This window comes from Hyposmocoma kahamanoa, unplaced genomic scaffold (genome assembly GCF_003589595.1).
Source record: "Hyposmocoma kahamanoa isolate Upper Pololo Valley unplaced genomic scaffold, ASM358959v1 220, whole genome shotgun sequence".
Lineage (NCBI taxonomy): Eukaryota > Metazoa > Arthropoda > Insecta > Lepidoptera > Cosmopterigidae > Hyposmocoma > Hyposmocoma kahamanoa.
In genome coordinates this window covers 5,789,071-5,813,663 of record NW_020653740.1, presented here as the reverse complement: position 1 = coordinate 5,813,663, position 24,593 = coordinate 5,789,071, and the positions used below count along the sequence as shown (strand labels likewise).

General features: G+C 35.4%; 1 protein-coding gene across 4 annotated transcripts in view; it reads left to right on the top strand.

Moving 5' to 3' along the window:
* LOC113228083 overlaps positions 1-24,593 on the top strand; it is a 322,064-nt gene that overhangs the window by 146,503 nt on the left and 150,968 nt on the right. For all 4 annotated transcript variants that reach the window (XM_026461228.1, XM_026461227.1, XM_026461229.1 and 1 more), the window contains one exon: positions 22,184-24,545. In XM_026461228.1, the coding sequence (XP_026317013.1) occupies positions 22,184-24,545 (2,362 nt within the window). The remainder of the gene's footprint in view (positions 1-22,183; positions 24,546-24,593) is intronic.

The following is a 24,593-nucleotide window of genomic DNA, read 5'->3' as shown; positions in this document are numbered from 1 at the left end:
GGTTATTTATTCAAACTTAAGTTAAGCTAATCTTAAAAAAAAAGTTAATGCGTCAATACGAATTCAGTTACTCGTAATTTAATGTCCTGTATGTTTTTGCATGGCACGGAACTCAAATGAAACTAATTAATTTGTTTACACGTCGAATGTCACCTCACCATACCAAACAAATTAAAAAAAAACCCTGTTCATAAAATTATTTATGTATGGTCTTCTTACCTTCCATTCACGATCTCTCTTATCTTAAAACGCTGGATAAGATTTTTCATTCATTTTGCTGTTTAATTTTTCTTTTCATTCTTTTTTTATAATTTATTTCTGCAAAAGGGATTTTATTTAAAATCAACGAGGCTTAGATTGAAAAAAATCTAATCCATAAGTACAAAAGAATTCAATTAATATAACGTAAGTCTGTTTTCCCAATTTTCGTTGTCTAAATTTCTTAGATACGTATTTTCCAAAGCAGAATAAATCTTAAAAACCTTTAATGGTTTATTTCGGCATTGGATTTAAAAAAATTGTACTCTCGACTGCTGGGCACGGGATCCTCTAATAAGAGAGTAAAACCACGTCGCGCTGCCATCATAACCATTTTTTGTTAGCAAAACATATTACTGTCTATTAAATATGTACAAATCGATACTTCAGGGAAGAAAAGGCTTAAAAGCCACATAGTTTGCATGGGAGTAAAAAACATATCTTTACAAATGTTTTGGTTCATATCCTTTTAGTTTTTATAGCAAAATTTTTTGACGAAAAATGTTTATTCGACTTAACATAATGGTTGCTTGAAAATTTAAACCCGACTAACTACATAATAGATCATTTCTGATAAAATTGGATTTTATCGTTTCGCTTTTTCCCCTCAACTATCAAAATATACTTAAGAGTCGGATATTACCTTAGCTTGAATTCAAAATTTTCCCGTATTTTATTTTTTTACATACGAAATTAAAGCCATTTGAAAAAAGTATATCGTATACTATACGTGTTCTATTTAGTACAGTTGATATAACAAAAATCATTGGTATATGTAAAGGACCTATTGAATACAGCAGTTTCCTTGTCAAATTTCGAGGTAAATTTGTCTTTTCTTTTCTATCGCGAAAATTTTTCGGGATCGTGTTTTCACACCCACCATATAGTAATCAGTGTATATCCACAATTTTACTAAATATTTTTTCCAAACTCTTTGATTCAACACTTGCACTGTTGTGTGGAATCAACCAAAGACATTTGAGGTTGTATACTCTTAACTGACAAATTCAAGTCATAGACATATCGCCACAGGGATTCGAACCGTCGAACTCTCAATTGACCGCTCTTATAATAATTATTTACTAAGAAAGCAATAACCTATTTATCCTATTTCATAGCCCCTGGATAACGGCTAATCATGGGATTTCACTGGACAGCATCTATAGCACCGTGTTCATACTAAACGTATATTCAATATAGGGTACACTGCTGAAGCACTTGGACGTAATAACGAAGCGTATTGACAAGTGGAGTTCGGACTTCAAGAAAAATAGGTTTTCTTTTTTAAAATTACATCGAGGCCTAAGGTCATTGACCTGACAAAGTGTAAACCTGCGACCTAATCTCATTTTAGAACATTATTTGCGCTAATAACCTCTAATCTAGACAACCCTTTTACATATAGAAATGAAGATAACACTCACACGTAGACATAGGCTAGGGTTCCGCCCCTATATTGTGTATATTTCGAAGATAAGCACGAAGCGTTACGCTTCCACATTTATATGGCGAACGGCTATGGAGTGTAATTCTTGCCCGCAGACATATTCCCTGAACACTATAACTTGGGTATTTTCAAGGCGAGAGTGAATAGGCATTATTTAGGTGTGCATGCTCCATCGTCTACTTTATCGGCACTTTCCATCAGGGGAGATGGAGGTCGAATGCGCACTTATTAACCGACCTCAAAAATGGATAAGGTTCTCAATATGACTGTATGTTTGTTTCTCTTTTTTGTATGTATGTTACGGCATTTGTGAACCGATTTTGATGATTCTTTTTTTTTTGTCGGAAAGAGGGTATTTCAGAAGTGGTCCCATTCAAATTTGAAGAAAATATTCCACCTCTGAGGGTGGCAAACTATTCATCACCGAATGGATTTTGACGTCGGTTTTTTAGTACTCCGTACTGAGATTCATTTTATTGTTATAAGAGCGTTCAAAAACTGTTGCGCTCTGATTTCCTCTAAGTGGATATTTCAGCTATAGTCTGCCACGCTAGTCTAATGATGCTTGGTGACTTCTCAAGTCTTCCAGTAGTTGTGAACAGTTTTCAACGTACAGGTTTCACCACGATGTTTACAGAGAGGTATTGCTACTTAACATTAGATTTTTTTTATAATACCAAGTAAAGTAACGAGCAAGTTGTGGGCCTGGTGGTAAACGACATGCCTATCCATAACAGTTGCAGTGCCACTCAGAGCTTTCAATCGCAAAGATCTTACGGTCAAAGCCACTACACTCGTCACCCTGAAACATAAGTTGACCAGTCCCATGTGCCTGTAATTTCACCATCGCCCTTACCCTTCTAAACCGGAACGCAGTAATGCTCACATTACTGCTTGGCGGCAGATTTTTTTTTTCACACTTAGGTGTTAAACATTTGGGTATTAAATTGGAAGCGAAGGAATTCAAACTGTTAATTTCTCAATTGACAAGCAACCGTTTCACTAAGCTACGTTATTAGTTATCCAAAAGTTATGTTGTATATAAGCGAGGGATAAGCGAATCGTATGTTCTTACAAATCATGTATAATCATCATATGTTTAATCAACATGTATAATCATCACATAGATCATGTACTATTGGTTTTTAAAATAATGAAAAAATTAAAGACAATTTTCAGTCCAGATTGTTAGTAAGTTTTAATTTATGATTATTGTTATTGTAACTATGAAGTTAAGTGGAATAAAGTAAACAAGTACAAAGGATCGGGGTAGACAGGACGTCATAACCGCCATGATCACCGAGCTCGCAGGACGTGTAAAGTTCGGAGAACTTAGAAAGCAGATGAACTCTGTTCGAGCTTTGTCGCGCTCCCCGGAGACATCTTTCGCATCAGTGCACAGAAATCGTCTACTCTTGCGTCAGTAAACATTGCAGTAGCGAGAAAGCCGAAACAAAACCCTGAACAATATTGTATTTAATGGGAATTGTAGGCTTTCTTTGATTCAATGCAAAATAGAATATTTATGTTGTCATTCTGAATAACTTCAGTTGTCTTTAGTATTACTGTGAATAAACATAATTTCAAAGTCACGACTCCAGATGGCTCGGATCATTGCTTTAGACGTCCCAATACAATTTCAACCGTTGCTTTCAGCAACGTAATATCATATTACAAATTCAATGAAGTCACAGCCCTAACCACGTCTAGACGCGAAATAGAATTTACCATTCTTTCTTTCATTCTGTTTGCATTGGAATTATCAAGAATTTATGCAGATTTTATTTTTTTAAAACTTCATTTATACACGTTTGTTTTTTAAATCACAGGCTATTGAACTGCCATAGAATTGCCACTGGATTATAGACTTAGTTGTACCCCTGGTGGTAAGCGACACGCCTATCTATAACAATTGCAGTGCCACTCAGAAATTTAAATCGCCAAGATCTGATGAGCACTACCACTGCGCCCCTCATCTTGAGACATAAGTCGACAAGTTTCATGTGCCTGTAATTTCGCCAGCACCCTTGGCCGTCAAAACCGAACGCAGTAATGCTCATATAATTAGTTGGCGATAGAAATAGATAAGGTAGCAGTACTTCCCTGGACTTTTGTTGACCAGACTATTGTCTGTAGTTACAAGTTTCTTACCACGGTATGATGTTTTATTTTAAACTGAAATTTAAAGTTAGTGTCGACCATTTAACCACAATTTAGCTGAACATGAGTATTGCAAAAATTCAGTTTAATCATTGCAGACAATCAGAAATGAACTACATTCCACTGTACGCATTATTAAATACACTCGTTTGTTATAATATGGCTTATATCCCAACCCAGTCTGGTTCTATGAGACAAACTCGGTGGCCCTGCGGTTAGTACTGCGAGCGCTAGATAGTAGAACGAATTGATGTAAAGAACTTTTTATAATTGGTTCTGGTAATTGGTGTGGTAGTCTGACTCATTTTTAAATTATTATTATCACATCTGATGGTTCGAAAATTAGTCTTTATCTTGTTAGTGATAAAAGTGAAAACAAAAGAGCGTCTGAGTACGAAAGTGCCTACAATAACATTTGAAGAAAATAGACCTTATGTTATTACAACCCTTTTGGTTTTATCGCGACCATCAAGTAACATTCGAGTATCATCTTTACACACGTTGTCCCAGAAGATGACCTTACAGTCAAGTTCCATCCACCAACGTTTTTACGACCAACTTTACTGTCTCTACAATAATTTAGTATGTTCCATATTTTTTTTACGACGTTTTGTATCATACATTTTGTTAATTCGAGGAAAATTGCCCTTAGCACTTAGCACTCAGAACTCAACGAATTACAAATTTATGATTCATATTATACCTTCGTCATGGTAATGGTTTTCTTAGTTTCTAAAGTTCTCGAGCAAAAGGATTAAACGAGACGTTTGCACCTTTGCAAGTTATTTATGAATTCTCTGTATTTGTTTGCTTTCAATTTGATAACGAATATATTAACTCTTCATTCTTTTCATTAAACGTACTAGTAATATTGGTATTGCAGCACGATGCTTCAAGTCCGCTTTTTCCAACAACCCAGTTGTATGTTGGCAGAGTCAATGGCGGGTTTTTGTACATTTGGTATTCTGCTATAAGCTCAGAGTTTCAGCTCCTCAGTGGCTAGCCATTATAGCTACAATTTAACTCATATTCAAAATTTGCCCATTTACGAGGTTTTAAACTCCATCATCAGCTTACACGTATCCACTGCTGGACTTAAGCCTCCCCTTCAGCACGCCAACTCTCCTGGTCTTGTGCCGCCCGCATCCAGCGGTTGGCGGCCTCATTTTTCAGATCGTCCGTATATCTTGCCGCAGAGCGTCGTTTTCCTTGACGTGGTCGCCATTCCAGAACAAGTCTGCTCCATCGGCGATCAACCCTCCTGCAGACATTCCCGACTCTACCTTACGAATGAGATTAATATGACGAATTGAAGTGTAATTTGCTTACCTATTAAATAAAGTTGATTTGTTCCGTAATACTTAAGTACTACTACTTAGTAAGGCAATATCCATCGTTATTGATTGAATGAATGCCATCATTGCTATTCCACTAATGCGATATTGAGAGAATTGCAACTAGATTGTAGCTAAATATTTGTTATAATTACAATATAGACTCAGCAGAGTTTCAATGGCCTTAGACACACTCTCAACATAGCACTAGGGAAACCTTGTGTCGCGGGTGCCATGGACACACACATAGACAACCACAAATTACACCCAAACTCACGAGTAAAGAGTAACTCACAAGAATAAATGTAGGCCATACAAATGTTTCTCCCGGCTCGGGATTTCAACCTAGTACCTCTGCGTGGTAGTCCGGCATGGTAATCGTTCGGCCACAGAGGCAGTTAAAACAACAATGAACATACAATTAAACAATGACCAGTGATTTCCCCTTCTTCTTTGATTTGACCTGGGACTCCGATACGTATGGGGTTTAGATATTATGGTGCCGGAATAGAGTTGATTTCCGTCAAATTTTCAGTTTTTCTACAAACACTGAATTCTCTTATCTTTTGATGCTGAACGCTAATAGAAGGTTAAGTAGGAAAAGTGAATAGTATAAACGTCCCTAATGGGATTTATGACGTAACATTAAAGTAAACAAAAAAGACAAGACATGCAGACGAGTATATCATTAAAATAGCGAGGGTTCCACAAAGTGGCAACTGCAAAAACTCAAAGGTGAATGACTCGCTGAAGTTGAACGTCCTTGGTGCAAATGATGGTAATTATTAAAGAACTTGTGAGAAAGGCGACCCCTTAAGCTATGGAGGAAATTCTTTTACTTAGGAAAGAATTATAATCTGTTTTAAAGTAGTCTAACTATAATCCTATATGTTTATCCCTTTTGTGTCTGTCATCTGGGAACTGTTACTTTATTAGAAGTAATAGTTATAATTATGTTTTATTAATTAAAGTATGTCAATTCCAAGTTATAGCAAGGGAACAGTAATTAATAATTAACAACGTGATTGATCTTATTCAAAGATTTTTGAACTAGTAGGGAATTAAACAGAATTTTGATCTTTATGGTGATTCGAAATTATGAAGTGTAACATTTTCTACATTTAAAACATGAACATAGTAGATGTTTTTGTTTATTTGTATTGAGATTGGTTTATTATGACAAGACTGTTATAGCAACACTAGTTCCAAATTAAGATAATAAAATTGTATTATCAACTTCTTTTTTTATATGTTTTATTAAATATCATGATGGTTTTACTACCATGATGCTCATATATTTTTGTGAAAATACTTCATTACTTCGTTATTGTTATTAAATAAATAATGTACCAGACAACCACACCACTTGCCTGGTCTCAAACTAGGGAATTCCCTGTGCTATAAGTACCAGAGCGACAGAATTCACTCTGAGACACTTCCCAGAACACGCAGACCCAGAGATGGATAGTGGGTTACAACGTTTTTACTCATTTATGCCCTAAATAGTGGGCGGATACGGCCAATACGGAATTGGTATAATTCCATACCATTACACATTTCGATGTAGTTTCATAAGAGGCAACTCCACACAATATCCAGAGCTTGCAATCTTGTGGATTCTCACTAATGTGATGCACATTACGATTCTATTTTAATGAAAATCGATTCAAGTGTATATGGTGTACCGATTTATTTCATCGAATCGATTCAATACAAAGGCACATCGAATACTTCATCAGATCAGTAATAATACACATTTTGTATTAATATTATTAAATTTGAACAAAACTCGATTTGCAATTAATATTTAGTTGTAAATAGCTTGTGCCCTCGATTTCGGGCATTAATGCCCGCTTTTAACCCGATTTGAACCCTGTATTTAAACACGAGCGCTAGCGCATCTCAGCCCAGACCAAAACTACTTTAGCAAAGTTAATTTCTTAAATTGGTCCTACCGGGAATCCAACCCGGGACCTCATCATTCAGCACCTACAGTGCAAACCTTCTGAGTCACCGAGGTCGTCAGGTTATTGATACAAATATGGAACATACAAAAAAAAGTCGTTCAATCCGACTGAACTCGAACCAGTGTCTGATACCTAACCTACCGCTCTTACCAACTGAGCTACAGATGGAGTCAGCTAATCTTACGAATTTCTCTAAGTGCTTGCTACAGGTCTTTGTACTTATAATATTGTGATATTCAGTAAGATAAAATAAAAAATATTTCAGTTAACATAGCGACGACGTCTCGGCCAGTCGCTGGTAGCTGTAAAAATGTCTTAGTAAAGATATTTTTGTAAGTTTCTCACAGGTGATGCTCCGACAAAAAATACATGAACATAATAACAAAGATCTGTGCATTATCAAATGTTAATTGTGTCAATAGCCCCTTTACACAGTCACTCTATCGCGCGTGATCAGGAGCGTATAGGATAACGCGCGGGAAAGTCTGCACGCGCAATCGTAAACGATTACCTGTTTGAATTTTTTTAAGCTAACGTTCTTTCGCGCGCGATTGCCCGTGTTCATTTTTGTTACAACGGAAAGAGCGTCCGTGTAAAGGCTAATAGTGCAGGATAGACCGGGTGAAACTTGCGCGTGTTTGAGTGCGCAATTGCGCGCGTGACTTATGAGCGCAATCGCGCGGTCTTTTCCTTTTCCTTTCAACGTCTTTACACGCGCGCTCAATCACGTTTGCTGTATTGTATCACGCGCGATAGAATGTCTGTATAAAGTCCGCTATTAACCTCTGAACAATTTTCCTGTAAGCCAGTATCGAAATTTAGAGTTAATAGCTAATAATTCACCTACATTTCATCATAACAAAGTACGTAATAACTCTCTGGAACTGCGTAGTATTTCGTTAGTGCGTATTCTTTTGGGGTTATTGCGGTGACTGAAGTAAAAACGTAGAAACGTGGTTAAAATCAGCTATTTAGTACATAAACCTTGCTTGAAAGTAAATTGATCGTTAGAATGCTTCGCAATTTCAGGAATCTTTAATTCCATCAAGCTTTTGTTGTTGTTACACTTAATTGTGTTTTGCGATTAACAAGTATTTATCTTGATTATTTTATTTATAAATCTTGCTTAATGTTATGCTTTATTATAATTATCGTCGGCAGAGTTTACACAGTTTTTTAATCAAAAACTAGTAATCTATAATTCACTTTTGTTTTTTCCGGTACATAGTCTGATCTGTTTACCGCATCTTGTTTTGTTGTATCGTTCTTTAATAATGCAAAGTTATGGGAAATTGTTCGACCTAATTAAAGTGTTACCTGAAAAATAGAAAACATAATTCAGATAACCGATGTCTACTATGTCGATATTTTTTAAACGTTTTTATATTTATATTTAGGGTTTCTTAAGATTAGGTTTTCATAAATTTACTTGCTTTGTTGGTGGCTTTGTTTTTTCGCCAAGTTCGAGTTGTCAAGTTTAGTTGATTACATTAAACCATTTATCGTCATAAAGTGAAAACCTTCTACGTGATTTGGGTACGTTTCAGGAAGACAAACATTTTGTGGCGTAAAGTTTTGTTAGCACGTTTTGTTCTTTATAATTTAATATATCAGCGAGTTCTTTGCGAGCTTTTTTAGATTGCCTGTCTGTTCTCTCCATGTGTTATTTTATTTATTCTTTGTAAAATTAGAATACCGACTATCTTTACTATATCCTTCTAAACAAATTTTCCTTATGTTTGGTTTTCTGGGCTTTATATGTCATGTATATCGATCGTACCCTTATCACAGCAAAAAGTCGCCGTCCTATTTACTCGAATATTGTGAACTTCTTTCCTTTAAATGTGATTTCCTGCACATTTTCAGCATTATTTTTATCATCTCTCATTGACAACTAGATCTGGTTGGCTGTTCGTTTTAGACGCGGCAAAGATATACAATAAATTTTACGGATAATGTTAAGGTCTGAGAAAAATCTTACGCTATTTATAAAGCAATTAAACAATTCACTGACTTATATTCTATACAGTATCCGAATTTTAAAATGACAAACCCCTAACTTCAATCATTAATGTAAATTATAAATTTACTGAAATAAATATTACGTTTAAATTACTGACTGACATTCATGTGTGCACGACTGTGCGATGTTATTAAAAAAAAAATGTTACATTAAGTTTTAGTAGCAGTACCTTACCTAGTTCTGTCGCCAAGCAATAATGTGAGCATTACTGTTCCGGTTTTGAAGGGTAATGGTTCTGGTGAAGTTACAGGCACATGGGGTTTGTCAACTTATGTCTACAGGGTGATGGGCGCAGTGCCCCTCAGCTCTTTGTGGTTTAGCTCTTAGCTCTGAGCGCCACTGCAACTTTTACGGACAGGCGTATCGCACGACTTGTTCATCCCGTCTCTTGGTAGGTAGGTACGTATCAGTGGCGGCGCGTCCATATAACTCGATGCCCACCGGCTTGCCTAAAACTTTTCAATACGTAATTTACTACATATGGTACACAATTAAGTGTAGAATAAGTTAATCACTATAATTATCTTATGTGCTAATAAGTGTTTTGCTTAAGTATCGCAAGGTGTCTTTTTAACAGCAAGAAAAGTGTTTGTTTAGGCCGGCTTTACTAACATCTATTTTCACGCCTCGTCACTGGTAGGTGTCACAAAACAAAGTTTAGTCTGTTGAAATGCACGTGAATATAATAACATCAGACACAGTAAAGCTATACTTATTTTGTCTAAGGTCGGCTTTTATACAACTTGGTATTTCTTAAATAAATTAATTATGAATAAAGAATTTTTAATATTTCATCTGGTATAAAATTCCTTCTGCTAATATTTACATTAAAAGTATGATATTGAACTCAGAGATAATATTATAACTTCAAACAGCTTACTAATATATTCATCTGTAGGTATAGTAACGTTGTTTGTTAAGCACTTTCTGTTATACGTCATCTCAATATTCATGAGTAAAATCTTCTTCAATTGCGGGTCAATGACTCGGATCTGTCCTATGTGCTTTTTGAACATTTTTTTATTTTATTTTATTGGGTTGTCATTTGAGTGTACTCTTCTAACAATGTACTAGAAACTTTAAGGATAGACAGGACTTTGTTTCCCTTAACGAATTTTATTATTTCTCCCTTCGTCTTTTAATTGTGCGCTCGCGGTTGCAAGGCAGATGGCGATAGTACGTGCACCCATTTGGAATTGTACATTTTATAGGCTTGACCCATTTTACTGTAAAATGGAGGTTAGTAGGAAACTCTAAGAGGAGTTGACATTTATTCCTCAGCTTCAAAGGTCGCAGAATTAACTATTTAGTTTTATGGCCTAGTAAAGTTAAAGAGTTCTTAGAAGTTAAATGAGAAAGTTATAAAACTTAAGTCCAGATTTGTGCATGCTATATATTTGCAACTTTTATGATTCATAAGATGTATGATGACTAGCATTATTGTTTTAAATGCCCAACAAAAAACTTAGAATAAATAAATAAATAATAAGTATTCGACAATATCACATACCTTGCTCTAATCCCTAACTAAGTAGCTAAAGCACTTGTGTTATGGAAATCGGAAACAACGACTGTTACCACAAACAAGAAAAGTAGTTTTCTCACTGTCCCGGCCAGGGATCGAACCCGGGACCTCGAAAATGGCGATACCATGAAAACTGGTGTGAAAGCCACTCGACCACGGAAACCGTCAAATTAATAAAATAAATTTAAAAAAATTGTGCATAAACGTAAATGACAGTATTTTCTAACAGCAATTTGAATTTAGCCCAAATAGTCGTCTATACAGATGTTAGTGATCTCTTAAATATAGTGTAATAATAATTGGACTGTCAAAAGACATGGAATCATGCCAAAATGGGTTCATGTTTACATTTTTTCATTTCCCACAGTTAAATAATATAGTTACGAAAATAAAATTCCGAGGACTGTGATGCCTTTGTTAAATTTTAAAATACCTTTCTATATTCAATATTGACTTCGTGTATCGATTCATAAAAAAATAAAATTACTTATATAGAGACATATAATTCTCTTTAAATTCATCATTATTAACCTTTGTCAGTCTTTGAGTGTGCACTTCCCTCCTTACTTCTCGCCATCTTGTCCTACTGGTTTTCCACTCTAGTTTCTTGGTATCTTCTGAATGTTATCTAACTAGCGCATCTTTAGTCTGACTTATGGCTTCCATATCTTCGTCGCCATTTCGTACCTTTGAGCACCATTATCCATCTTGGCACCTCGTCAGATGACTAATCCGAAAAGCTGCTTCAAAATCGACCACCGGTTACTATTCCGAATAACCACGTTGCTGATGCTCTTCTGCTATGCATTGTTCTGCCTTTTTTTTTCGGGCTTTCAATTTTGTCCCCCGCATATAAATGACTGAAACAAAATATATTTGCTGTATCAAAAAGTGTAGGAAGTAAGTCGATATTCTCTAACCAATTCGACTCCTTAATCTTTTAAGCTCAAGCATAATTGTACATCATTACGGCTAGTAGCTAGAGAATCACAAAAGTGACTATATCCTAAACGCTGTTGCTACGGAACACGAGAATAGCTGCGTGTTGTATAAATGTAGAATATTTTTTTTATTATTAGGCACACCATCCTGATATGTACAGATTATTTTATAGTACATGTCATTTATTATTCACCTCAATTAAATGAGTACATAACGTTGAACGTTTTACATCGTCTTTTTGGCATGTTAGGCGCCTATATTCATTCATTGTCGTATGATCATAAGACAGCATCGCCACCATGCCATCACATTGCCTACTATCACCCATTCATCATTTTACTATTGCCTACAACATAATGTCTGGGTTAATTTTGGATGATTCCTATTGTGCTATACTGATATTATTAGCGTTACGGTCACTGCGGTCAAGGTTGGCTTGATCAATAGTTATTGTAACGAATTTCATGGTTCCATGACCTCCCTTTTGTTTAAAGTCTAGTTGTAATTCCCGATGTGCAAGATTCAATCTTAGATTTGTAGGATTTATGTTTTTGGAATTACTTTGAAAATCGAAATACAAAACAAAGAAATACAACATAAAGTACAACAATTCTATGCCTTATTCCTCAAATCGTTAGCTCAATCACCTCGACCAAGGTCACAGAACATGATTCGATACTTATTGGAGGTGAATTTCGCGGTACTATGACCTCACCCTTGTTGACACAGCCCAGTCCATTGTGACCGTTTAGGCTAGAACAACGTCACTATTGCCCATATGATGAGGAGTGCTCATAGTGAGCCCTAATATGTTTATGATTGCTTAGTCTCTCAAATTAGTATTTTGATCACGTATCATGCAAATTGCTCTTGTACGGTTATGTCTAAGTTTATTTATAGTACTGTGGCACTTTTTTTGTTGGTATTTGATTTGCTGAGTGAATGTTATTTATTTCACTCTTAATTTTACTATTCGTTATCGTTTGAAATTGGAGTTCATTACGTCCCGATTATACTTTTTTATTCCCATTCCTTCGAATAAGAACTACCTTAAAAATCTTAAGTATTTGGGTAAGGTGTTTCTTTAACGTATATTTTCAGATATTGAAAATCTATATTCGCAATTGTAATTTTCATCGTCTTTCATCAAATTGTTGATTAAAATATGGATTTTTAATTATTCTGCGTTTTGAACTCCTTCGAAACTTTGTATTCCATCCGATGGTGTACCGTTATAGAATATAGAGGGTTAATCTATTTTAATCTTAATAGATGATTTCGAATTTGTAATGAATTTCGAGTTCGAGGCTAAAGTTTTTCAAAAGCGATACATGTTGAACAAAGAAGTATGTACCTTTTGCGTATTTTATGCTTATGCGTATTTGCAGAAAGTGCCTTCAAATTACCCTCATGTGAGATTTTCTCAACGTTTTTATATTTTCATTGTTGTAAAAGTCTTCGAATATAAAAGTTTTCGTAGAACTAGAAATCGTATAAGCTCCTCTTTGTTAGCATTTGGACACATTGTTGCTTATTTGACGTTCTTTGTGAAGTTTCCAGAAATCATCAAATTTTCGAGCGTAGGCGTAATTATGGTAAAATTTTTTGACTTATTATTTACCTACTGGTTTGTGACTCGTAATTCTCATAGTCCATAATTTTCAGTATCGTGATTAGATGTTGGAGCAATTTATTTTTATTTAGTTATTTATTGCACAGGCCACACAATTCACATAATAAGTATATAAATACTGAGATTAATACATATTTTATAATATAACAACTAAGAAATGAAATAGTAAATAAATAATACTCCTTAATTCTCATTTTGAAACTAGTTAATTACTTTTGCGAACAGTATATGAAGTGCGTTCCAAAATCTGACCGCATGAACAGTGCAGGAGCGAGAATACAACCGAAACCGAAACTGAAGAATGGAAAGATAACTGGGATCAAACGAGAGGGCGACAAAGCTTATTCTGTGACTAAGAAAGCTGAAACGCTATTTAAGATACCCAAGTTGTGGAATTTACAGTGAAAATTTTTGTCAATATGCAAAATAAAATAAATTAACTGCAATGTACACAATATATATGGCGGAGTCCTATACATACTTATGGTTATAATTGCATTCGAACGAGTTTTTTAAACTTATCCACCGAGCAAAGTTCTACTGACTCGTATTATAAAAGGTTTAACTTAGGAGTTAGCTCGTTGATCTCTCTAAATTACTATCCAACGACCAATCTTGTGACATGATCTCGTCTGTAGTAGATTATATTCTTTTTAAGAAAAAAAATATATTTGAGTGATTTCTAATGATGATTGCGTAATATAATTTTAACTGCCTTCAATATGGTGCGATTAAATTTTTCGTGTTCCATTTGTTTCCTGAACATGTTACTGAAATATACAAGCAGTTCATTTCACCGCCGGTGCATTCAAGAAATTGCTTTCAAATTACACAAACACAAGTTTAAATTGCTTTTATAATAGGGTTGTTTATTAATTTGTAAAATCTATTGTTGATTCTTGGAACAATCAAGTCTTATGACTATAATAAAAATTAAAGATAAATAATAAATAGAATAAATAATAAATAAATAAAAAAATAGAAAAGGTAATAATAGATAAAATAAAATAAAATAAAAGTTTTATGATTATAATATAAGTACTTAATCATACACATGAAGAGTAAAACTAACTATAATAATGATGTGCCAATTTGTTGCAGTTTCTACTTGGCCTCCCGTACTTTTATAAAATTTACTTGAAAGCACTACTAGAAAATACTAGAGCCAATTTAGCAAACTTCATTTCCAATTGGTTCTGTCGTAAGTCGGTCGAAGCATCGTGTTGAAAAGATTAGCCAGTCTAGGAACTGCGTTACCGCGCCTAGCTGTTTGTTACCTGTGTGCGCTGCGAGGAGGCTCTTTCCATACATCCAACAAAGTTCATTCAGCATTAGCTGTTGTGCTAAGGGAAGATCTCTACGAGGTCACGGTAAACGCAGGCAAGGTGGCAACATAATTTACTATTCAAACTCAATGTAGTCCTAAAATAAAAGAAGCACCGACACGATAAATAGAAGATTGGTTTTATCGAGAATGCAACCCGGTACCTACTTCCTTGTAAAGCCTCCAGGTGCTAACCGCAACGCCAAAATTGAGGAGTTGGAGGAGTGAGATCGACAAAACTACTTATTTTATAGTTGTCACTTTGTTCTGTTTTATCAAGCAATCATATTCAATACAAAATTTTGAAACATTTCTCTCTGTTGTTTTAGTTTTGCTATGCGCTCGCTCCGTCTGCGGTATTCAGTGAATTTGTTAATTCATTTTTTTATTTGATTGCAAGCGGATATGCTTGCTTTGTCCATTCTTTTGAAATGTACTTCGCCACCAACGATTGCAATGCCTTCTACTTTTCCTTTATTCTGTTTCATTAAAGCAACATCCGTTTGAAATTTTATTTCCGTTGTAGTTTCCGTATCGGAAATTCAAACCTTTTAGAACCCCTCCACTCCAGATAGTCTAACTAACGCAATTTTGATACGCGGTTGATAAAGTCTCTCATTACACCATGTAACAAGATTTATGTTTTTGGGTTATGAATATCATTTTCTAATTGGTTCTAACATAATAACGAAACAAAAAACCTTATTTCTCTGCAAACATTTTGCTTTTGTGGTTGGGCCACGGAGCCAGTACAAATTTTCTGATTTCTCTTTATTTAAAGACAAAAAGGCAACATAATATATCGTCGGGGATAGTGTAATTACGCGTAACTAGCATTGGATTATAAGTTTCCATTTAGGTACTTTAGTGGCTAAATCAAGCCCGCGTAAATGTCGTGCCAACAAAATTACCGTGATTTAAGGGAATCTATTTTATCAATCCATATACAACATAAATTAATGCTTACTGTGCAAAAATGAAAGTCGTAGCCTTTGAAAAAACAAAATAATGACGTTAAATCCCTCTCCTGTAAAATTTGATTTAGTGCAGATACGCGCCTTTTACCAATACTATATTCGCGGAATTGCACTATATTCGACGATATCAAATCAATAGTTCTACAAATTGATGACAAATACCCTAGAAATGAGTAGATTTGTGAATACCAGTGGCTATATAAATATACAGCTATGTAAATACCACTGTAACAGCTACAAAAGCAACGTTTCAAGGGTATAGCTACCGTTTTCTAAATCTTACAGCTTACGAAACAGAAATCGATATTGGCAATTCAGAAACTACTACCTATTTGAAAAATGTTTACATAGTGTTATCGAATGATATAAGTAAATTTACTGTGAAAACGTCAGTTTTGGACTTTCCTATCCTTATTTATAAGATGGTGTCACATATCGTACTTCTACAATTGTTCCTACGAATGTTATTGCTAAGTCTGGAGACGTTTGATAACAGTATTGTTCAATAGCCGTGTTTTGATCTTTGGACTGTGTATGTATTATCTGTGTTTACTTGGATAATACGCGATCCCAGGTGTATATTTCCGTTATTTTGTGAACATTTCCTTTAAGGTGAAGTCATTATTAAAGGCGGGCATTTATAATATGAATCATCGCCATTTTGAAAACTTTTTGAAAATCGAATTTCTCTTATCAACGAACATTGACTTCTCGAAAATCAAATTGCATACAAACTGCCACGCAGAGGTCTCGGGTTCGATTCCCGGACCGGGAGAAATATTTGTATGGCCTACATATATTTCCCTCGTGAGTTTGGGTGTAATTTATGGTTGTCTACGTGTGTGTCCACCCGCCACACAGTATTTCCCTAGTGCTGTTGGGTACTGGGCTATGTTGAGTGTGAGCGTTATTATTCTTATTATTATTTTATTTAAAAAAATAAGTAATTACTCCATTCAAGGACTTTCAAAAAGCTTGTCTAATCTGGGAATCGCACCGACCACATCCGGTCTGTCAACAAATCCTGTATTTTTGTGATGCCAATCGAAAGAGTCAATTATAAGAATGAACTCCTTTTAATTTAATTTAAATTAAAGAAATTATTCGAATTTATTAACAAATTTTGTTGACCGTAAAGCATACTTCTTTCGTACTTTACGACTTTATTCAACGGTTTTTTCATTCTCATTATTATTCATCTTCATTATAATCATCGTAGTTAACAAACAACGATTAGCATTTACGGTCGCTATCTAAACATGAAATCGTTTAATTCTTTGAAATATTAATTCTAGTAAAAGCCTTACAGTCCTATCTTTTGTAACAAACGGTTCTGTTTAATCGGGCTCACCTAAATTATTATTAATATGTAACAATTACTGCTCACTAATGGTCTACTGTGAAACGGAACCTAACTCGATGACGTCATTTGGGGATTAGGGCGGAATACAATTCGCGTGACCTCATTTGAAGAGAAAATGTTAAAATATTATTTACAACCGTTACTGTCGATTACTTAGGACAGACTTTATTAAGCTTCATGGTTCACCTGCGGCAAGTGTTTTGAAGTCTAAATGAGATTTGTATCAATTCACAGGTAAATGTGAGTTGTGTAAATTTTCCGTGGCCTGTTGCGCAGTGATAATTTCAGAGCAGATATGTAATTAATTTTATTTAAAAATAATTCCTTCCAAATCGACCCCGCGTTCAGATGCTACAAACCCAGAAAAACCGCTGCGGTCCCGAAACCCACATGGCGGTTTGAAATGTCACTTTGTAAAATACTAAAAAAATTCAAAACTCACACCGATGCGAGTGTCAGTTGTCATTTATTGATAAATCACTTATCAGTTTCGTTATTCTATGACTTGCCATTGCTATTCTATTGTAGGTAATATTTTAGGTATCTATAGATTTGCTCGATTTTTGGACGATCAGCACGTGTCGATCTACAAAAACTACGATCGCTTGCTTCTTACATTATTTACTCGATTTTGTCTAATCACACATCCAATGGCTTTCTACAGTAGTGGCCTATCTCAAAAGCATCAAGTTTTAAAAAAAACAGACGTGGCTGATAAAATTGACATTTTACGCAATTCAACGTTTTCATGTGATATTTTAACCTAAAAAAAAGAAAAGCTCGGTGTCCAGTTCACAATGAAATTTAGCCGAACAAATCGCAGTTATAAGTAAAAAATAACATTATTATTTTGGATTAGGCCACTATTCTTGAGAAGCAGTGACATGTTAATCGACAAAAATACAATGTCGATCGTCTGTTGCTTACAAATTTACTATTTTTGATTGATCACATGTGTTGATCGTCAAATCGAGCAAATTTTTTGACACCTTTTACTTTCTACAGTCATCAGTCAATTTGATAAATAATCATTAGATCCGGCAATTGAATCCCCTCTTGAGGTATTTTTGTAACTTAATTATTCATCATTATCATCATTACTAACTGGAAAAAGAGCTGAAGATCTTTAAACAGCTGATCAGATGTTCGTCACACATAGCAAACAACCATCCCAAAAAATCGCTTTGAGATCAGTCCATCTTTTTGGGAGCTACGATGCCACAGACAAATATACCAGTAGGGTTAGCACGATAGGGCGCCTCTAGCGCGAGAACGACTTATAACGCGAGGTACTTGCTATTCTCGCATAGAGATCTCGCGTTTTATGTCGCTCTCACACTAGTTGCGTCTTGTCGTGCTCGCTCTACTGACATATACACAGACAAAGCCTACAAACTTATAACTCTTTGGGGGTTACAAAAATAGTAATTGCTGAAGCGATAAATCGAAAAAGCTTTTACATTGTATTAAAACCTGTTTATCTTCACACTTTGTTTTCGTAGACAGTGGATTTGATAAAAACATCCTAATATTCTGTTATCATAGGTATTGGCAATGATAAAATTTACCTAGCGGATTTTTTCAGAAGTACCGATACATTGTTTGTCGCTCTGTAGAGTAACTTGTTGAGTCCCTTATTTAACCTAAAATTTACTAATTTTAAACTCTGAGGTTAAATCTATTGTGTGTTAATGACACTATTTTTTACCCCCTATAGTTTTTTTTAAAACAGACCAACGGTTCTCGTGCTTAAAAGTTTTCTGTAAAAGGTCGGAAAGTTGGTTTGTTTAAAAAAAACAAATACACGTGATTTAATAATCCAAATAAATAATTTCCAATGTGTAGCAATTGTGGAAACCTAAGAAGTTTCCATTGTATGTTTCTTATATTAATAAATATTTACAAAGTAAACTAGGATGTAGGTTGCCAACGGTCTAACAAAGGCCAGCTTTTGTTTGATCGGACACCAGCATACACCATCTAGGTAATAAAACATAAAAAAGAAAAACAAACAAAATGTGAAACATAATAATGTTACTTGCCGTGCTATTACATGTAGGTGTGTATAATTCTTATTGCTACAGGGAAAAGGCCTTGTACGTAATCCTTCGTAGAAACTTTAAATGTCTAACCAGAAAAGATGTAATTTTTAGGATGTGACCTCATTACACCAAGGGTGCGAATATTTAACACACAAAATTGAACTATATCATCTACCATACAATATCTACAATAGATTTGTTTTTATTTTGGACTAATCTGAGAGCGTTAGTCTAGTAACCTATAGTTGAGTTCGTGCAGGGAAGTGCTACCACTTCTCGTATTTCTGCCACCAAGCACTAAATAAGAAGTAAGCGTTACTGTGTTCCGGTTTTGAAGGGTAAGAAGGATGCTGGTGAAATTACAGGCGCATGGGACTTTTGCGACTTAAAGCTCAGAGTAGCACTGCAACTGCTATGGACAGGCGTGTCGCTTACCACCAGGCGTACAACTTATTCGCCCCGTCGTATTGTATCATAAAAAAAAAACTCGTACGTCGATACTTAGAATATACTTCAATCTTGCACAAAGTCCAATACTGATAATTTAATTTAATTAATCGATTAATTAATTTTACTAATAACCTAACTATAATTCGGAAGGAATGGTTGATGATTGTCCTAACTTAGTCAACCGTGACCATGGGTTTGAAAAAAGAAAGCACATATACGCCTTTTAGATCCGAATTAATATATATTCCGAAATAATAATTTCATTTCCTATGTGCAATAATTGTGAATTGGATAAATAATAATAATAATGTATGAACATAAATTTAATACGTTGTCTAACAACGTCGCGGTTAATTGTAGTACTTACTACAACATGAAGTGTATGTGAACAGTGACCACAACCGCGGCCTTCTATACTTTGCACGTGATTGCAGATTATTAACAACCACAAATCGTGGCTATCTTCTCTAACTTCGTATTTGACATTTTTGATGTAACCGAGTAAGATGTACAATCTTATAGTGTTGTCAAGTGCGAGCGCAAAAGAACATTTTTTTCTCAAAGCTCATTATTTAGGCTAGCTCTGTCCACCGCGTATTCGCGTAATTAGAATTTAGATAGGTAAATAGGTAATTGGCTCATGTAGATGTAATACTTACCTAGCCAATTATTATAGAGTTTGCAAAGTGCCTGTTAATACATTTTTGATACCGATTAATACTTAGTAAGTAATAGTAGATAAAAAGAAACAAACATTTTTTTTTTTTTATAATAATAACGCACACACTCAACAGGGAAACCCTGTGTCGCGGGTGCCATGGACACACACATAGACAACCACAAATTACACCCAAACTCACGAGAGAAATAAATGTAGGCCATACACATATTTCTCCCGGCCTGGGAATCGAACCCAGGACCTCTGCATGGCAGTCCGGCATGGTAACCGTTCGGCCACCGAGGCAGTTATAAGCGTATACAACAATATACAGCGAGGTAATGGTAGATGTAAAGAAACAGAATTGTAAAATTCTATTTTATATTATTTATAATCTCATTCAGCTTCAATTTCCGGTGCTGAACTAGAGTTACTACTCGAACTCGAAATGTTTGCTATCTCTCCCTTCAAATGAAAAGAAAAACATTAGGGATGACACAATTTAATAAATCAAATTAATTACAGGTAACTTCTATGTTGCTTTCAAATCACGTACTAGTAATTTTAAACTTCTATCGAACAAAATTCATATGACTTCAATATTAGTATTATCAATAGTCTAATCTCGTATATTATTTATTGCACATCGAATTTGGCTAGAGAATAGACGTGGAGTGATAAACCGAAAATTCGTTGCCCTGGAACATTTTGATCTTTTATCAGGCGCCTTTTCATTAAGTCGTTTTGTAAGCAAAAGAATTAATAAATACCGTGAAATAAAGTTTTGAAATATATTTGCTATCCATATGTACCTAATTATTACGTTTTTTTTTTTGGTTAGCAGTCACTGTTATAAATTATGTGAAAAATTTATCTTTACATACATAATCTATTTCCAAGATTTGCACTATAAAAACTTGAAAGAAACAGAGATTCCAAACATTGAACGGATTTTTTAAATAAAGTAATAACACATTAAATTGTAATTTCTAAATGTCGTTTGTCATCAATTCTCGCGAAGTTTTCCTTTACTGTATTTTTTTTTTTACTAAAGAGAAAGGTTTACGATCACTGCTTCTTTGTTTATCTTTTTCTAATTAAAAAGAAAACGAGTTACAGTTACGACTTTAGTAAAAGGACGATATTTGTTCGATAGGAAACATTAAATAATAGAGGTTTTGTTAGAGCGTATAGCTTTCGATAGAACAACGTCTAAGAAAACATTACACGTGGCAAATGGGTAAAAACAAATAGGTAACATGCGCTTAACATGAATTTTGCGTTTTGTTGTGTGTGAAATAGAGTACAAGATGATAGTTATGATTTTCTTGAGGTAATGTGATCCCTGTAAAGATAATGGACTGCTTATGTTACATAAGCGTTATTTTACTTTCTCGTCCCTATTTCTTCTGCCACAGATACTTTAAAAAAACTAAATCCTATGCAAGCTGTAAACGCTCGTTTATTGCGTGAAACACAGTGCGCATAAAAGTATAATATCATTGGTGAAACACGTCGAAATAATTTGTACATTATAGCTGCTATAAGAAGGTCGTGCGATGTATTTAGCATGTTTACGATCAAGGGTTATTGTTCTGACTGGCTGATCATTAATTAGGCTTTTGTTGAGGGCAATGTTATACAGGGAATTGTGTATTGTAGACCACATTTAAATACGTATCAAAATTGTTTGTTGAAAATAATGCCAAACCACGACGTTTGCATGACGAGTGAAAAGCGAAAATTTGTAAATTTTTACTTAATATCTTTTAATAAATGCAATGATTACGCAAAAACACTTTATCATAAACAGACACAGTTAGACGTCAAAGTTTGACCCGCTGTTTTGGACCATATATAATATGAGAATTACACAATACTCGCTGTAACAATAGCATCATTCGCCATATCGCGCGAAACGTCACGCCGATCGCACTCGCAGTCACTGAACCTACCTAGAACAATACACACGTGCGCTTACGTAGCTTCCTCTTCCGTCTTTAGGTTAACCTTTTTGAATCAGAGTGTATGATTTTTTTTTTATAACAGATAAAGAAAAATATTTTTCTTGTTGTTACAGGAGGTGGTGCCAAGTCAAGAACTCGTCGCACCCTCGAAACACACTCCAAGACTGAAAACTCACTGCCGTCTTCCAGAGTTTCTCCTAAAACTAATATTACTTTACCTTTCGGAATTAAATCATCTCCTAAGTCTTCAACTCCATCTTCTTCTTCTCATAAGGTCAATGAGATTCGACGAAGTTCAGAAAGCGGCACGAAGCCAAGCCACATACCTCTGTCAAAAAGATCAACGGAAAAACTTAATCGGACTTCATCATCGCCTGTTAAGCAGGACTTAACAAGAGATTCAACAAAAGAGACATCTAAACTAGACAGGACGCCTAGAGGTAGAACTTTACGCAGAAGTCCAGAAAAAGCGAAAAGTGATACCGAAAATAATCGTATCGACAGAAGACATCGAGCTCAAAAGGATAGTGAAAATCTTAGCGAAAAATATCATTATTCAAAGAAAAGACTGACTAGTTTAGAAAATAATTCTCCTAGAGACACAAGTGATGCTAAGAGAATATCATCCAAACTATTTAACAATTCTAAATCCGATGCCAAGACAAGTGTGAGTGATTCTAAAGATACCAAGATGTCTACTCTTCACGAAACTGTAAGACCACACAGTTCGAAACTTTCGCAGGAGATGGACAGTTTAGCTGCGTTGACTCAACAGACATTAGATAGAGTTAACAAATTGTCGAATAACTTAACTAGTAATAAGGTAAATTTAGAGTCAACTGAGCCTATATATGGTTCTCTATTTTCATCGCATTCAGAACAAAATAATAACAATAATAACCACACATACAATTACGGTCTTAGTAATGAAAGACCGTTGTCCAACCGGGGAATGCACGAGAGATTGAGAGATATAGATACAGCAGCTCAGAGACTGATCGAGTTTGAAAAGCAAAGTGCAATGTTTTCTGATCTCAGTAATGATTTGTCTAGTCAAAATCGCCGGCCTGATACTTCATCAACCTCTAGTAATCACATACCTGTATCAATATTGAAAAGAAAGTCAATTCATGAAGACAGTGCTATAGCTAATCCTCCAAATCATGCCATTGCTTCTCCACCTGTTACATTTTCACCGAATGTCGTGGATCCCAGCAGCTACCGATCAGACAGACAGCGACAAGGAATCCTTAAAAAACGTCGAAGCCTAGATGAATCACAGGTTGCTAGAAGAAGGTCTTGCAGCCCAGAAGTATCGTTCGCTGATGATGGTTCTTCAGATACAAACAAACCTATATTGAAAAACAGAAGATCTTCACTAGAAGATGTAGTTAGGAACAGATCACCTGACGGTCAAATTCAAGGCATCCTCAAAAGAAAAATGAGCAAAGAAGAAGATCACGCTAACGACGATCTATCGCACAGTTCACCAGAGCCTCATGGAATTTTAAAAAGAAAATCCAATTCTAGTTCAAGTAGTAGCACTACTTCTTCCCACGTATCTATTGCTCAAGCTGTTTTACTTGCAGCCGCAGGTGGCGCAGAAATTGTGGAAGAAGATAAAGAAGCAGTGAGACCAATATTAAAGAAAAAAAGTTTTTCCGAAGAGCGGCCATGTCTTGAAATCTTATCATCAGATACACCAAAACCGATATTAAAAAAGAAATCGATAGAACATGATGAACATGACTTCGATCTTCCTAAGAAGCCCATCCTAAAATCTTCGAAAAAATTATCCGGTGACGACGGACATGCTTCTAGTTTCGATTTGAGCGAAGACGACAGAAGCTCACGACGATCATCGCTACTTAGGTCGCGGACATCTGACCATTCTGGATCGGAATGCGAAGCGACAGTTAGGCCAATCCTAAAGCAAAGAGGATCCAGTCTTACTAGGGAACGTAGCCAATCGCCGCGCCCACGACTCTCGTTTTGCGCGGACAACGATGTGAACATTAGTGTGACGAATTTCAGTAGTGATACGAACGACTTGTCGGCAGCTGGTCTGCGACGAGTCCTAAATCTCGCGGCGGATATTGAAGAAAATGTTCCAAGTGTAGTTGTCCGACGCAGAAATCAGCGAACGAATTCGAATCCGCGATCGAAGAGTCTAGCGTGCGATGTAAACAGTGAATTACTTTCGATATTGAATAATCGAAGATTAAAAGTGGATGAAAATTGTAAAAACGGCCATTGTGAGCCCTGGGAACGTGTAAACCCGGGCGAACCCGAAAAAAATAGCGCTCCAAAGGCATTTCCATCAATTGCAGCTAGAATAAAAACTATGGAGCAGGCTCTTACTAAAGAAACGAGTGCCAATAAGCAGCCTTCGGCTTCTAGATTTCGAAATCGTGATAAGGAGCGCTACAAAACCCAACCTATCACAATAGATGAAATGAGATCTGCTACATTCGGGTAAGCGTTGTTTAATAATACATTTTTATTTAAATTTGTAACACTGTA